The 13,222-nt window shown below is 34.7% G+C and overlaps 1 protein-coding gene across 1 annotated transcript; it reads left to right on the top strand.

Annotated features, from left to right (window-relative positions):
- The first annotated feature begins 5,843 nt into the window (after nucleotides 1-5,843).
- On the top strand, nucleotides 5,844-12,058 carry apela (apelin receptor early endogenous ligand). The gene is given in 3 exon segments (NM_001297547.1): nucleotides 5,844-6,187; nucleotides 8,932-9,021; nucleotides 11,690-12,058. Coding segments are annotated over 2 exon segments (177 nt in total). The 5' UTR covers nucleotides 5,844-6,099; the 3' UTR covers nucleotide 9,021; nucleotides 11,690-12,058.
- The last annotated feature ends 1,164 nt before the right edge of the window (nucleotides 12,059-13,222 follow it).

The following is a 13,222-nucleotide window of genomic DNA, read 5'->3' as shown; positions in this document are numbered from 1 at the left end:
TTTAAAATGAATGGAGTTGTAAAATTAGCCATCTTCCCAAAAAAAAAAAGAAGAAAAGTGTTCCTTTAAACTTAAAAAAAAATAAGCCAACAATAATCATTCATAACACACCAACTAATTATTAACTAAATTATGTTTTATGAATTTAAGGGTAAAATTGTCAAACATTTTCTAGAATTATGCTGTTTAAGCTCATTTTAATCACGTAATTGGAACATACAGCAAAACTTTTATTTTTGTGAGTAAATTCCTGTTCTAATTAGTTCATTTGTTAATTCTAAAACATTTTGTCATTGATTTTGTCATTGAATAGTTGAAAAGTAAAGAAAAATAAGCCTTTTTATCCAACTTTTAAAAACACTTTCAGTTTTTAAAACACCCATCTTTTAAAACACTTAAAGATTATTTTACCCTTAAAATAAATTAGTACGAATCATTTAAAAAATCATACAAGAGCACATTTGCACAAAAAGTTTTTAAAGAATCAGGTATGTTAGTAAAAGAGTATGTTCTTTTAAAACTGGGAATGGTACGTAATATGTTTAATAATGTGGTTCCTAGTTATTTGGTGAACTATTTTCAACTGGAAGGCAACAGCATTCATACAATACTAAGGGTTGGGATTTTAATATGTGTTTATTTAAATTTGGAAGTCGAGTGGGGGAAAATATGTTTTCATACAGCTGGAAGGGCATCTGCTGTGTAAAACATATGCTGCATAGGTTGGCGGTTCATTCCGCTGTGGCGACCACTGATTAATAGAGGGACTAAGCCAAAAAGAAAATTAATGAATGAAGGAATAAATGTATTTGTGAATAATTTTGTTCCTGTTTTAAAATGTGGAGGTGCTGTTTGTTTTATGCATCAACTGTATGTTGAAGCCATACCTTGTTTTATTTAACAGTGAGGACCACAATGGAAACAAGCCCTGGGCTTTATTGTGTTTTAATCCTCAATAGTTTTTATTTCAAATGTATGGGATACTTGTATTTTTGTAAAGCTAGCTGAAAATCTGTCAAATAAAAATTCAATTCAGTTCAAATCAGAAGTCATTCTCATAATTCAGGCAAAGAACCATGAGGTGTAGAAAAAAGGTGGGTCAAGCAAAAACGCAGAAGTCAGTACTCCTGAACACTTGTTTTGGGATATAAATACTCCTAGGTCTAAAGTTTGAGGCTGTTGGTCCTGGTCCATTAGCTGCATGCTGGGATCTAATCCTAATTGACATGAAAAAAGGCTCAGAGGATGTGTAGTCACACACACACACACACTGTTTGCACAAATGGATGTTTAATAAGGATGGGCATCGTCTATGACAGCTGCAATATATCAGACCAAACACGCACTAAAAGTCCATGACAGGCCCAGTATATCAAAGAAGAATTGAGATTAATGGAGACACACATGAGAAAGGTCAAGGAGTGGACACACATATGGCTCACACACTCAGCTCGCACACATATGCACTTCATTATGGACACAAACACACACTTACACTCCAAGAGGTCAGGAAAAGCACACTCACAACCTCGTTCTGTCCCTAAAAACTCCCACTAGACAAGCTTTTTACGGTCTTTTTGTAGTGTGTGTGTGCGTGTGTGTATTAACATATATATATATATATATATATATATATATATATATATATATATATATATATATATATATATTATTTGAATTAAATATTTTGCTGTTACCTTTTTTATTTTTTATTTCTTAATCCATATACAGGCCCGTAGCCAGGAGTGGTTGAGGTGGGCCCAGAAAGATCCAGAATGTATCCCATACACAAGCTCATTTGTCCTATTTTTGAATTTAGCTTACTCAATTCACCTATAGCGCATGTCTTTGGACTGTAGGGTAAACCCGACACCCGGAGGAAACCCATGCCAACACAAGAGAACATGCAAACTCCACAAAGAAATGCCAACTGACCCAGCCGGGGCTCAAACCAGTGACCTTTTTGCTGTGAGGCGATCGTTCTACCCACTGTGCCACTGTGCTATTTGCCATAATAAATTATTAAAATAACCATCAAACAAGGCTTTAATACCAAGCAGAATCCTCTTTTGGCTGTTGCTTCAGCGTGACTGAGGATAGTTAAATGTGCTGGCCAGTTTGTGTTAGCTTAATAAACTATAGACTAGTTTTTAATTCAAAACTTGAACAGCATCCTTTTATCTAATGATATATGAAAGTAATTTGAATTTGAAAAATAAGTATTATTCTCATATTTTTCTTCTTCTAAATCTTTAGGAAATGTTTTTTGGTACATCAAAAAGTGTGGTTGATGGCCATCCGGCAAGCTAATGCAGCGAAAAATAGTGCTTAAAAATTACTTAAACCTCATAACATGAGGCAAATAACTGCAAAAAGGTCCCTATTTTAGGAAAAAAAAAGAACCACCCCTTTCACCAGGCTGGCTACGGGCCTAATATAAATGGCTTTTTTTACATTAGTTTGCATTAAGAAATTCTAGAAAAAATACTGAAATATATATTTAGTTTTTATTTATGTATTTTAGTTCAGTTTTAGATTCATTCATTAGATCTATCTATCTATCTATCTATCTATCTATCTATCTATCTATCTATCTATCTATCTATCTATCTATCTATCTATCTATCTATCTATGTCAGTGCTTGCAACTGAAAATACTATTTTTAATCAGTTTTAGTTTTAATTGACTTTTATTTTACAGTTTTCTTACAATAAAATAAACAAGAAATCTAATAATGTTAGTGTTTAGCAAATTTCACAAACAATTATAATGAAATTGCAAGTAACATTAAGTTAAATGAAAAATATTGTTTATTTCCTTCTAAAATATATAATAATCTTTATTTTATTTACCAACTTTAGAGAAGTGTTACAAAAAGAGCAGGAGAGATCAATTTCAGTGTAATTTCCTTTTAGCTTGTTTTTTTTTATTTATTTTTGTTATTAATTTTATTATTTATTTATATTTGTTTTCTGCTAAATGTGAACCCAAATGTTGCTGCTGAAAACATCTGTTTTGAGATTAGCCCTGGTCAAGAGGTGTGTGAAATATTGGCTGGCCTGGTCAGTGTCTGTTTGTGTGTGTATGTGTGTGCGTGCGTGTGTGTGTGTGAACGAGCTGTGAAGTGCTGATTATAGAGTAGCTGTTGGATCTATGAGCTCTCTCTTTACTAATGAGCTACTATTGTACTTCACTAACCAGAACAAAACCTCACAACAGGAGAGCCAGCCTGACACACACTTACACACTGCCTGACACAATGTTACGGTTAATGTCTGGCTTTTCCATCAAAAAGTATGGATTTACACCATCTAATACTCATCTCGCTTGACTTCTGAAAGTGTAAAATGCCAGTAAATCACTCAGTAAGCAAGAAATGGTGCAAACCATGGCAGTGGCAGAGGTTTAGAATTATAATTCATCACACAAACATAAATACAGTGTACATTAGGGTTAAGCTAGGATTTAAAGTGAGCCGGTGTTAATTCATGTATCATTTTCACGTAAACATTGCATTGAAAGATGTCTCTTTAGGCTCCCTTGAGCTCAAGTACAAGTTTAGCAAATCTAAAGTGCTTGAGAGCAAGTTTTGTTTACTCCAAAACAGAGTGAATAATGGAAGAGTCCTTTTCTGATGGACAGAAGGAGGGAGTTTTAGCTCAGAATGGCTTTTCTTTGTGTGTGTGCTTTTGTTCAGTGATGTGATACTAAACTGGACAGGTACCCCAGTGTGTTATGGGTCCAGTATGGTAATGATATTAGATTTACTGATACCCCAGTGTGCGTATGTGTTTTGTTGTAATGAGCTGGAGTCGTGAACGGCTCGACTGTGCAAGACAATGCATAAAACTAGTACAATATGCTAATGGCACAGCAGCTCCATCAAACAAACAAATGACAGTAAATATACGATCATTCGTAGGGGTATTATTGTGAATGAAGCAGGGTTGTTATCATTAATTACAATTAAAACTATTAGAAACCTTTGTGATGACAGCATTAAGCTGCGTAATGAATATCAAAATATGCAATGGAAAGAGGTAGACCATGCAGGTTTTATTTTATTTTGGTTGAATGTATTTATTTAGAAGTTAAAAAGGAATATATTTATAGGCTGCTATCATTTTTTTATGAAAACAACAAATAAAAATATCTTGTTGAAGCACTAACATTGCTGAAAATAAAATATAATAAATATAAATATATGCAAATATAATTAAGCACATTGTAAAACCATGTAAATAAAATTAAACTAAAATAAAAACAGAAAAAACTACAGCTGATTGATTATGTTTAATATAATACATAAAGACAAAGAATATTATGTTAAAATACCTGTAGACTCACAAAAATCATTGTGCCAGGAAAAACAAAAAGCGGTTTTCACAGTGATGCCGCAGAAAAAAACATATTTGATTCCTCAAAGAGCGTTTTAGTTAAACATTCTTCAGAGAACCACATATATAATCCAAAAAAAGAGAAACTTTTCTACTGTAAACAACATTTTGTGGGATAAGAAGTTCCATGGACAGTTCCTCAAGGAACCATCAATGAAAATTAAAAACAAATATGTAAAGGAGTGTTAAAAATACAAACATGTTCTATAATTTATAAAATTATTATTCTTTAATTAATCCATTCATTCATTAATTTTTCTTTGGCTTAGTTCCTTTATTTATCATGGGTCGCCACAGTGGAATGAACCGCCAATCTATCCAGCACATGTTTTACACAGCGGATGCCCTTCCAGCTGCAAGTACTGGGAAACACCCATACACTCTCACATACACACAAAAACTGAGGAAATTTAGTTTATTCAATTCACCAATACAGCATGTATTTGGACTGTGGGGGAAACCGAAGCACCTGAAGAACCCCACAAGAACACAGGAAGAACATCCAAACTCCACACAGAAATGCATACTGACCCAGCCGAGACTCAAACCAGCGACCTTCTTGCTGTTAGGCGACAGGGCTAACCCCTAAGCCACAGTGCCGCCCTATTTTATCATTTTAATTATTATTTTATTTATTATTTTACTATTAAACTTAATTTATTAAAATTATATTTTAGTCACCAAACTTAGAAATTGAAAGATGATACAATTAAATTCAAGCAAAATATTGCCAAAAATAAATTACAACCTACAAAACTTCGACAAAATATATATATATATTTTTTTTTTTTGCTTCTCTTGATTTTTCCTCTTTTTAAAGTTTATGTTTAATCTTTTTCTATAAGATATACATTTGGGTGTACTAGTTTTTGGATTGTTATTGTAAGTCATTTTGTTAGATAAGCACCAGATTTGGCTTCAGCACTGACTAATCTAACGTATTTGCAAAAATATTATATTGTATAGCTTCCTATTAAAATATGAATTTAAAAGATAGATTTGTGAGGGGTGTACTTATATATGCTAAGCACTGTATGTCTGAATGTATGTACATTTAGGCTAGTTTATTTATTTTCTCACTAATCAAATTTAAGATAATGAAAGAAAAAGTTTATTTGGACAAGATATTCATATTTATAATTGCTTGGCTAAAAAAAAGACCTTTTTTAGTCCCACTTTATGTCATAAAACAATTCTGCACTCGTGAAGTATGATCTCCAAACAATTATTCTACACTCATTGTGTTAAAGGGTTTCCTTTCGGCCAGCTATGTTACCTAATACATGTGGGTTCAATATGTCCAGTGTGTGTGCGCGTGTGTGTGTGTGTGTGTGTGTGATGCCCTGTCCCCACCCAGTTTTAGGACTTTCATACCCCTCCTCTGTCGTGCCCTCTCCTCCCCTTTCTCTTGTCTGTATAAAGAGGGGGTGAAACTACATTGTCTCAACTGAACATTCCCACTCATCAGGTCATCTGTCTATCTATCCATCCCTCAGAGGACAGAGAGAGAAGAGAGAGTGAATATCGCCATCTCAAACTTATATGAGATCTGAGAACACTTGCTGAGAGCGACAGACACATAAGAGGATTTCTACAGTCCGTTACCTGCACATCCGACAGAATTTATCGTCTGAGGAACCGCGGACATCCTGTGAGGAGAGTCGAGTCTGCGCCGCGGACCAAACCACCCTGAGCATCACCATGAGATTCTTCCACCCGCTGTATCTGCTGCTGCTGCTGCTGACAGTGCTGGTCCTCATCAGCGCAGATAAACATGGTACAAAACACGGTAAGCTACTCAACACCACCACATCTTAAAATAGACAAGTTTTAGGCTAAACAACATGAGGCAAACGATTCGAGTCTGTTGTGAGGCGAATAACTGAATCAAAGCCAACTCCGAACATTTAGACAAACTTAAAATCTTCTGTTGGCTGTTGTAGGCTAGCTTACCTGTAATTTATAGATTGAAAAAAACCTATGTAAGAAATCTTGTTAAAATATTAAGTCACGTCGATTAAAAAGAATATATTTCAGTGAACCATAGCCTATATCTAGACTATTTTGTAGTCTAAATCACACTTGATACTTCTTGAGGAAGAACCTTTTTGCTTTCTAACCCAATGTAACTTTCATTTGTAATCGAAACATTGTATGCAAAGAATGGTAAACGTTATTCATGGAGTCTTTGATGCCATAATGAACTGTATAGCTATAGTCTGAATTTCAAATTTGCGAATTGTGTGTTGCGGACTGCACGTGAAACAAAGATGTTAGACCGATTCACGAGCAAACGACTCTTGTGAACAGGTTGGTTAAATGGATTGAATCGGTTCACCTTCAGTGAACTCTCTGAATGCTCACTGAATCAACATCCGATTCACTTTACTGCAAGATATCAAGATATTGTCTAGAAGTGAAGAAAGATTAATTTACTGAAGATTTGTAAACAAATAGGCAAATTGCTTTTTACCTCCTGTGTACAGAGAGTAGGCTTATTAAATGGTTTTCTTGTTGTAATTAATTAGCCTAATTAATCTAAAGGGATGCCTACTACAAACCCCTATTTTCGCGCTCTCGTTTTTGCAGTGAAATAATTTTCTTGAGTAATATTACCTGTTTTAAAAATACAATTAGATCAAAAAAGAGTTGGCTTTATTAAACCCAAGTGTGCGTTCTGCTGCGAGTCACTTTAAATAAACGTCACCTCGTTAGTAAAGTAAAATGTAGTTGGCATATTTAGGTCTGTTCTTGTTAGTGGTCTGTTCCCAGTCATGGCTGATTTAGGGTCAGTGCTTTGAGTGGATTTTAAGTGGCGCTTGACGCTTCTGAAAAGCTCAGCATCTTAACAAACTCCAGAGACGAGCTTGAGTTTCACAAAGGACTTCACTTGACCCTTAACTTGGGAATAAGTTATTTAGCACATCTAGGCCTACTTAAAACGCGCACGTCAGCGCAAACTTGGAAATACACACCACGGTTACGCAGAAGATTGAGCCGTATTTGCGTACACTAGGGCATCTAGTATTGCAAGTATCTGAAAGCAGAGGTTTTATTCGTACACTGTAACTGAATGTACTTTGGCCTACGTGTATAACCACGCTCTCGTCTCCCGCTGCTGTGGCGGCTATGCGCAATTAATCTGGTGCCCGTGGGCGATCAAGCACCGGCGTTCATTGTTAGTCATGATGTCGAGCACAATAGGCATAATGCATTAGCATAGGGTTACTGCGGTGAAAGAGTGAAAGAGAGGGAGGTACATGGAGTTCGCATAGCTTTAGTCAAAGGCAGATATAAAAGCGGCCGCTTCTCCTCCCGTGCGCACCGTGCCATTGTCCCCCGCGCCTCTGGGAGAGGATCTAATAGCTGCTTATGGAGGGAAGTGACATGCGCGTTATCACAAGAGCCTCTGATTGTTATATTGCCCTCCAGATTGTTTGTTACCAACCAGGGAGACCATTCATTTTGATTTTATTTCAGGTAACACCCCAATCAGGGGAGGGGTCCTGTTGGAAAAAGAAGTCAAATCTTCCCAACACCCCCTACCTAAAATATCAAATTGTAGATTTAACAGCTGATAGTGTGAAGGAAAAATAAAGAGTTGGGTTGAAATATTCACAGAATCACAGAAGGTAAATTAATATAGATAGCCTGTGTTCTCACCTGAACGATCAGTGAAAAGCCTTATGTTTTTTACTGTGTTTGAAAGAGGTTCTTCATTGGCATTGCTGGTTTAGTGAAAACCTTTACATCTACATTTTTTAGATGACCTATGTATGGTTTCTATATGTATAATATACAATCTTTCCCCAACATTTTAGTGTTTAAAACCTAAAAACAATGATGGTTTTAATTTTTACCTTTTTTTTGTAATGTTCTCACTCTTATAGTGATAATTTACCTTAAACATAAAATCTCTGTTATAATTTACTTACCCCTTAAACTGTATTAGGATACATATTGACCTCCAAAGTCATTTTTCCTGCTATGGAAGTCAATGGTTTCTATCAACCAACATTCTTCAAAATATCTTCTTTTGTGTCCAACAAAAGAAAGAAACTCATAAAAGTTTCAAACTGTATCAAAAGGAAATGGTAAATGAATTTTCATTTTGGGGTAAACTATTCGTTTAATGATAATATTCTCATCTGAATTTTGTTTTCTGTAGTTTATTTTAAAAAGTACTAAAACACTTTTATTTTAATGGCAAATTCAAAGAACCGATAATAACATGAAGGTGTTTTCTCTTATTTTTCTTGTCCCCAGAGCAGTAAACACTGTAAAAAGATGCAGCGTTCCACACAATTCATTCATGCTGTCCCAACATATAACCATTAAGTTAACATAACTAATAAAAGTCGATTGAACATAAAACAAATAAGTTTCCTTTCGAAATCTCCAGAGTTGTATAATTTCAGCTTATTTTAAGTGACAAATATATATTTTTAAGTGAAGAGCAAAATAAACATCATCCGACTTCACAGTCCAACAGTTCATAGCACTCACAAGTGTTTTGTTTTCATCTCTTTTTAGATTTTCTCAACTTGAGGCGGAAATATCGCAGACACAACTGCCCAAAGAAACGCTGTCTACCTCTTCACTCCAGAGTACCTTTCCCTTGAGGTGAGATTCCAGCCTATTGGCTGTTTATTCCCTTTTATTACTCTGAGGAATGAGCAAATATTGGAAAAGACCTATCCAATGAGTGCATCATTAGGAAATCCAAATTCTGACATTCCTTGTGAGTATTTGTAGACAAATAATCGTCAAATGCCTCAAATTGCTTTTGCGACTCCTCGACAACACAGACTCAGTCCTGCCTAACAAGTGCAGCCACTTCATTTAAGAATGGCGTTTACCACTCCATTGTGATCTGCGGGTTTGTGGTGTGGAGAAAAGACAGGCCGATTAATTAGCTAACCGCCTGTTGGATCTCCAGTGGCCTTAAGCCGCAGCGGAAACAGACGGAGAGGCTTTGGGTAAATACCCTGTACTAAATGAGCTGGGAAATTATTGGATGTTTATAGCCGTGCAACTTTCTCCGGGAGCGGGAGTAAACACAAACACTCCACACCCACGCACACACACTCACACAAAAGAGTGGAAAACTTCATATAGCCCATAGAGGAGAGACACACAGACGCATGAGAAGAGCCCTGCCCCCGAAAAATACAACCCATTTTAACTATCTGCCACACACACACTGTAAAACTTGGGTGGGACGTGGAGTAATGCCAGTCCTCTGAAACACCTGGTGACCTCTTCAGTGGAGGAAGTACAGTTATGGAGAGGTTTAGTGGTGGAATTTAAAAGACAAACAGAACACTGGGATTTCTTGTTGACTGACAAATCTGACTTATTTAATTGCAATTGGGAATTTTGCAACTTATCCGTTTACTAAAAAAAAATGAGCAACTTATCCACAATGGCAAGTTAAAGTACTTTTCATTAGCATAGCATCTTTGCACCAATTCTGACAATAAAAACTGAGAACAGTCAAAATTGACATTGCCATATTTTGTTTTTCTGCAATATACAGTTGTAGTCAGAATTATTAGCTTGCTTGTTTATTTTTTTCCCAATCTCTGTTCAACAGAAAAAAAAAATCTAAACATAATAGTTTTAATAACTCATTTCTAATAACTGGTTTATTTTATCTTTGCCATGATGACAGTAAATAATATTTTACTAGATATTTTTCAAGACACTTTTATACAGCTTAAAGTGACGTTTAAAGACTTAACTGGGTTAATTAGGTTAACTGGGCAGGTTAGGGTAATTAGGCAAGTTATTGTATAATGATGGTTTGTTCTGTAGACTATTAAAAAAATATGTAGCTTAAAAGGGCCACTAATTTTTTGACCTTAAAATAGTAAAAAAAATATTTAACCGTTTTTATTCAAGCCAAAATAAAACAAATAAAACTTTTTCCAGAAGAAAAAATGTTATCAGACAAACTGTATATATATATATATATATATATATATATATATATATATATATATATATATATATATATATATGAAATAATGAAATAAAATTAGCCACCTAAATGCACATTTGATATCTGATGCTCAAATTAAATTAAATATCTAAAAGTGGACTAAAATAAATTATATTATGGAAAGTTGTTAAAATGAAATAATGTTTAAAAACATATAAATGGTACCTAATGCTCAAAATGATCAAATGTAATTAAATAAAAAAAAATTAATTGGCCAAGCATCTGATGCTAGAAATAAAATGTTTAAAAATATTTCAATATAGCTGCTAAAAAGCATATATGGAAAATCTAGTTAAAAAAAGAAAAAAACAATGAAATGATATTGAAAGTATAATTCAATGTTAGTTAAATTACAGAAAATAAAAAAATACATATAATATGCTATTAAAAAAGTTCCAAGTGACTTGTATCACAGTGAGACCATAGAGCCAACATTTTAGGTTCCCTTAAGAACATTTTAGTAATCAGTTCTAAAAAGAAAGTTTTTTTTTTCTTTTACTGAAAATAAACATTTTATTCATCCAAATAACTATTTTCCACTATAAAGCACCTTTTAGGGAATCAGGTGGTATATATATATATATATATATATATATATATATATATATATATATATATATATATATATATATATATATATATATATATATATATATATATATAAACCATTCAGAAATTATTAAATAATAAACAATTACACTAATCAATATAACTGCAGGCTCTTTAGATATTTGAAGACATACAAAGCGACATTCCACAGTTTAAACTTTTAATAATAAAAAACCCTAATATAGCATAAATATAATTTAGCATACATATAATACAGCATATATATGTTCTTGAAGAGAAACATTCAACAATACCATCAAATGAAGACGCCAAATATTGTGTTATCAGTTCTTCCCTAAAAATTAATGTAATACTGAGGACGCTTTACTGAGAGTTGAACTTTGGGTTGGGTGTCGATGCTGGAATTGTGTGTGTGATGTGCCACTGTATCTGCGGGGACACACATTCACAGTGACAGCCCAGCGGAGCCGCCTACTGTTTTCAGACCCTCTTGAGAGGTGTTCACCTTTAACCTTTACTCTGTGACCCCCACACAATGAGCCAGAGCCGGTCTGGAGTTAACAAAACACACAAACACACACACATATACAGCAACAATGTCCAAAAGAAGGGGCGCACAAAGATCTCATTAAGAACAATAAATATCCAATTCCGAAGGCTTGAACGATTGCAGATTGAAACTCAACTCTGTTTTTTTTTTTTTTTCTTCTCCATCAGGTTTTATGATGCTCCGGGCAAGCATTAAGAAAAACCAAAGACCAGCCTTGGATTGGAAATGAGAAAAGATTTATGTCAGATGTGCCGAGGACTGTTTTATTCGCACATGTATTGTAATCAAAGCCATTTTTGTCACTTCTGTAGCAGAAGTGTTTTTTGTTTTGTTTTGTTTTTTAAATGAATGTAAGTGAATGAGCCATGGAGATCCTACTGCTGCCAAACATGCTGCAAACTCATCACTCAATCAGGTTGAGTTGGAGCAGAATCATTGTAAATAGTGAGGACTGAATGAAATGTGTTTATATGTAAGTTATGCACTTCAAATGTTTTATTATTATCTTGATTTATTAAAAGTGTATTGTCTTTTCAGATGGGTTTTAGTGTGCCTTATTGATTTACTACTTGCCATAGCTTAGACATAGCTATAGAATTTACAAAGTGGCAACATGGTGGCTCGGTGGTTAGCACTGTCGCCTCACAGCAAGAAGGTCGCTATCCTGGCTGGGTCAGTTGGCATTTCTGTGTGGAGTTTGTATGTTCACCCAGTGTTGGTTTTCTTCAGGTGCTCTAGTTTTCTCCAGAGTCAAAAGACAAGCAGTACAGGTGAATTGAATAAGCTAAAGTAAAGTTTTACAAACTAATTTCCAGAGGAACACGTGATATGATTGAGCACAACTGGCTTCTCATCTGTAATCAGTAATAATCCAATCAAGAGTGATCCAAGCTTGCTATAAATGGATTTTCTCCCTACTGCTCTATCTTCGTTTTGGAAGAATCCCCCCTTCCACCCCATCTCCTCCTTTTCCTCCCTTTTCTAAGGGGGAGTTCTCGAGACCTACCTGATCTCGGATCCCCTTATATGCTTATTGACCTTGGGCTCAAGTATCTCCGAGCTCAGGGTTCTCTCCTGGGACAGCATGCCAAACCTGCTATAAACGCTAAGCATATGTAAGTAGGAACTGCTGAATTGGCCGTAATGTATATTTGTGAATAAGAGTGTATGGGTGTTTCCCAGTACTGGGTTGCATCCGCTGTGTAAAAAATTTGCTGCATAAGTTGGCGGTTTATTCGCTGTGGTGACCCCTGATGTATAAAAGGACTAAGACGAAGGAAAATAAATGAATAAATTTACAAAGTTGCAATATTTGTGTGAAATGGGTTAGATATTAGATGAAATGGGTTAGTTTTTGTCTGACAATGTTTTTAAACAACGAGCTTGACATATGATGAATTGATCCAGAGCAAACCCATCACTTTCCTTATTGTTGACCATCATTCTCATCAACAGATTTGTACATTTTCACTAACAATATGGTAAACACATATCATATCGCCAACCTCTTCAGATTCTCATCACTATGTTATGGCCATTAGGCTTCATGAATATATTTTAACAATTTTTTAACTGTAAAGTCCCATGGTTTAATAATTATTACATAAGGATACTTTACAAATGTTAATTCAGCTTTTCTTAATCAGTTATGATATCTCCAGCTTAATCTCACAAGGAAACATAACTATTTGACGTTTTAT

This window comes from Danio rerio, chromosome 1, assembly GCF_052040795.2.
Source record: "Danio rerio strain M-AB ecotype USA chromosome 1, GRCz13ab, whole genome shotgun sequence".
In the NCBI taxonomy this organism is placed as follows: Eukaryota; Metazoa; Chordata; class Actinopteri; order Cypriniformes; family Danionidae; genus Danio; species Danio rerio.
This window is presented reverse-complemented; position numbering and strand designations above follow the sequence as displayed.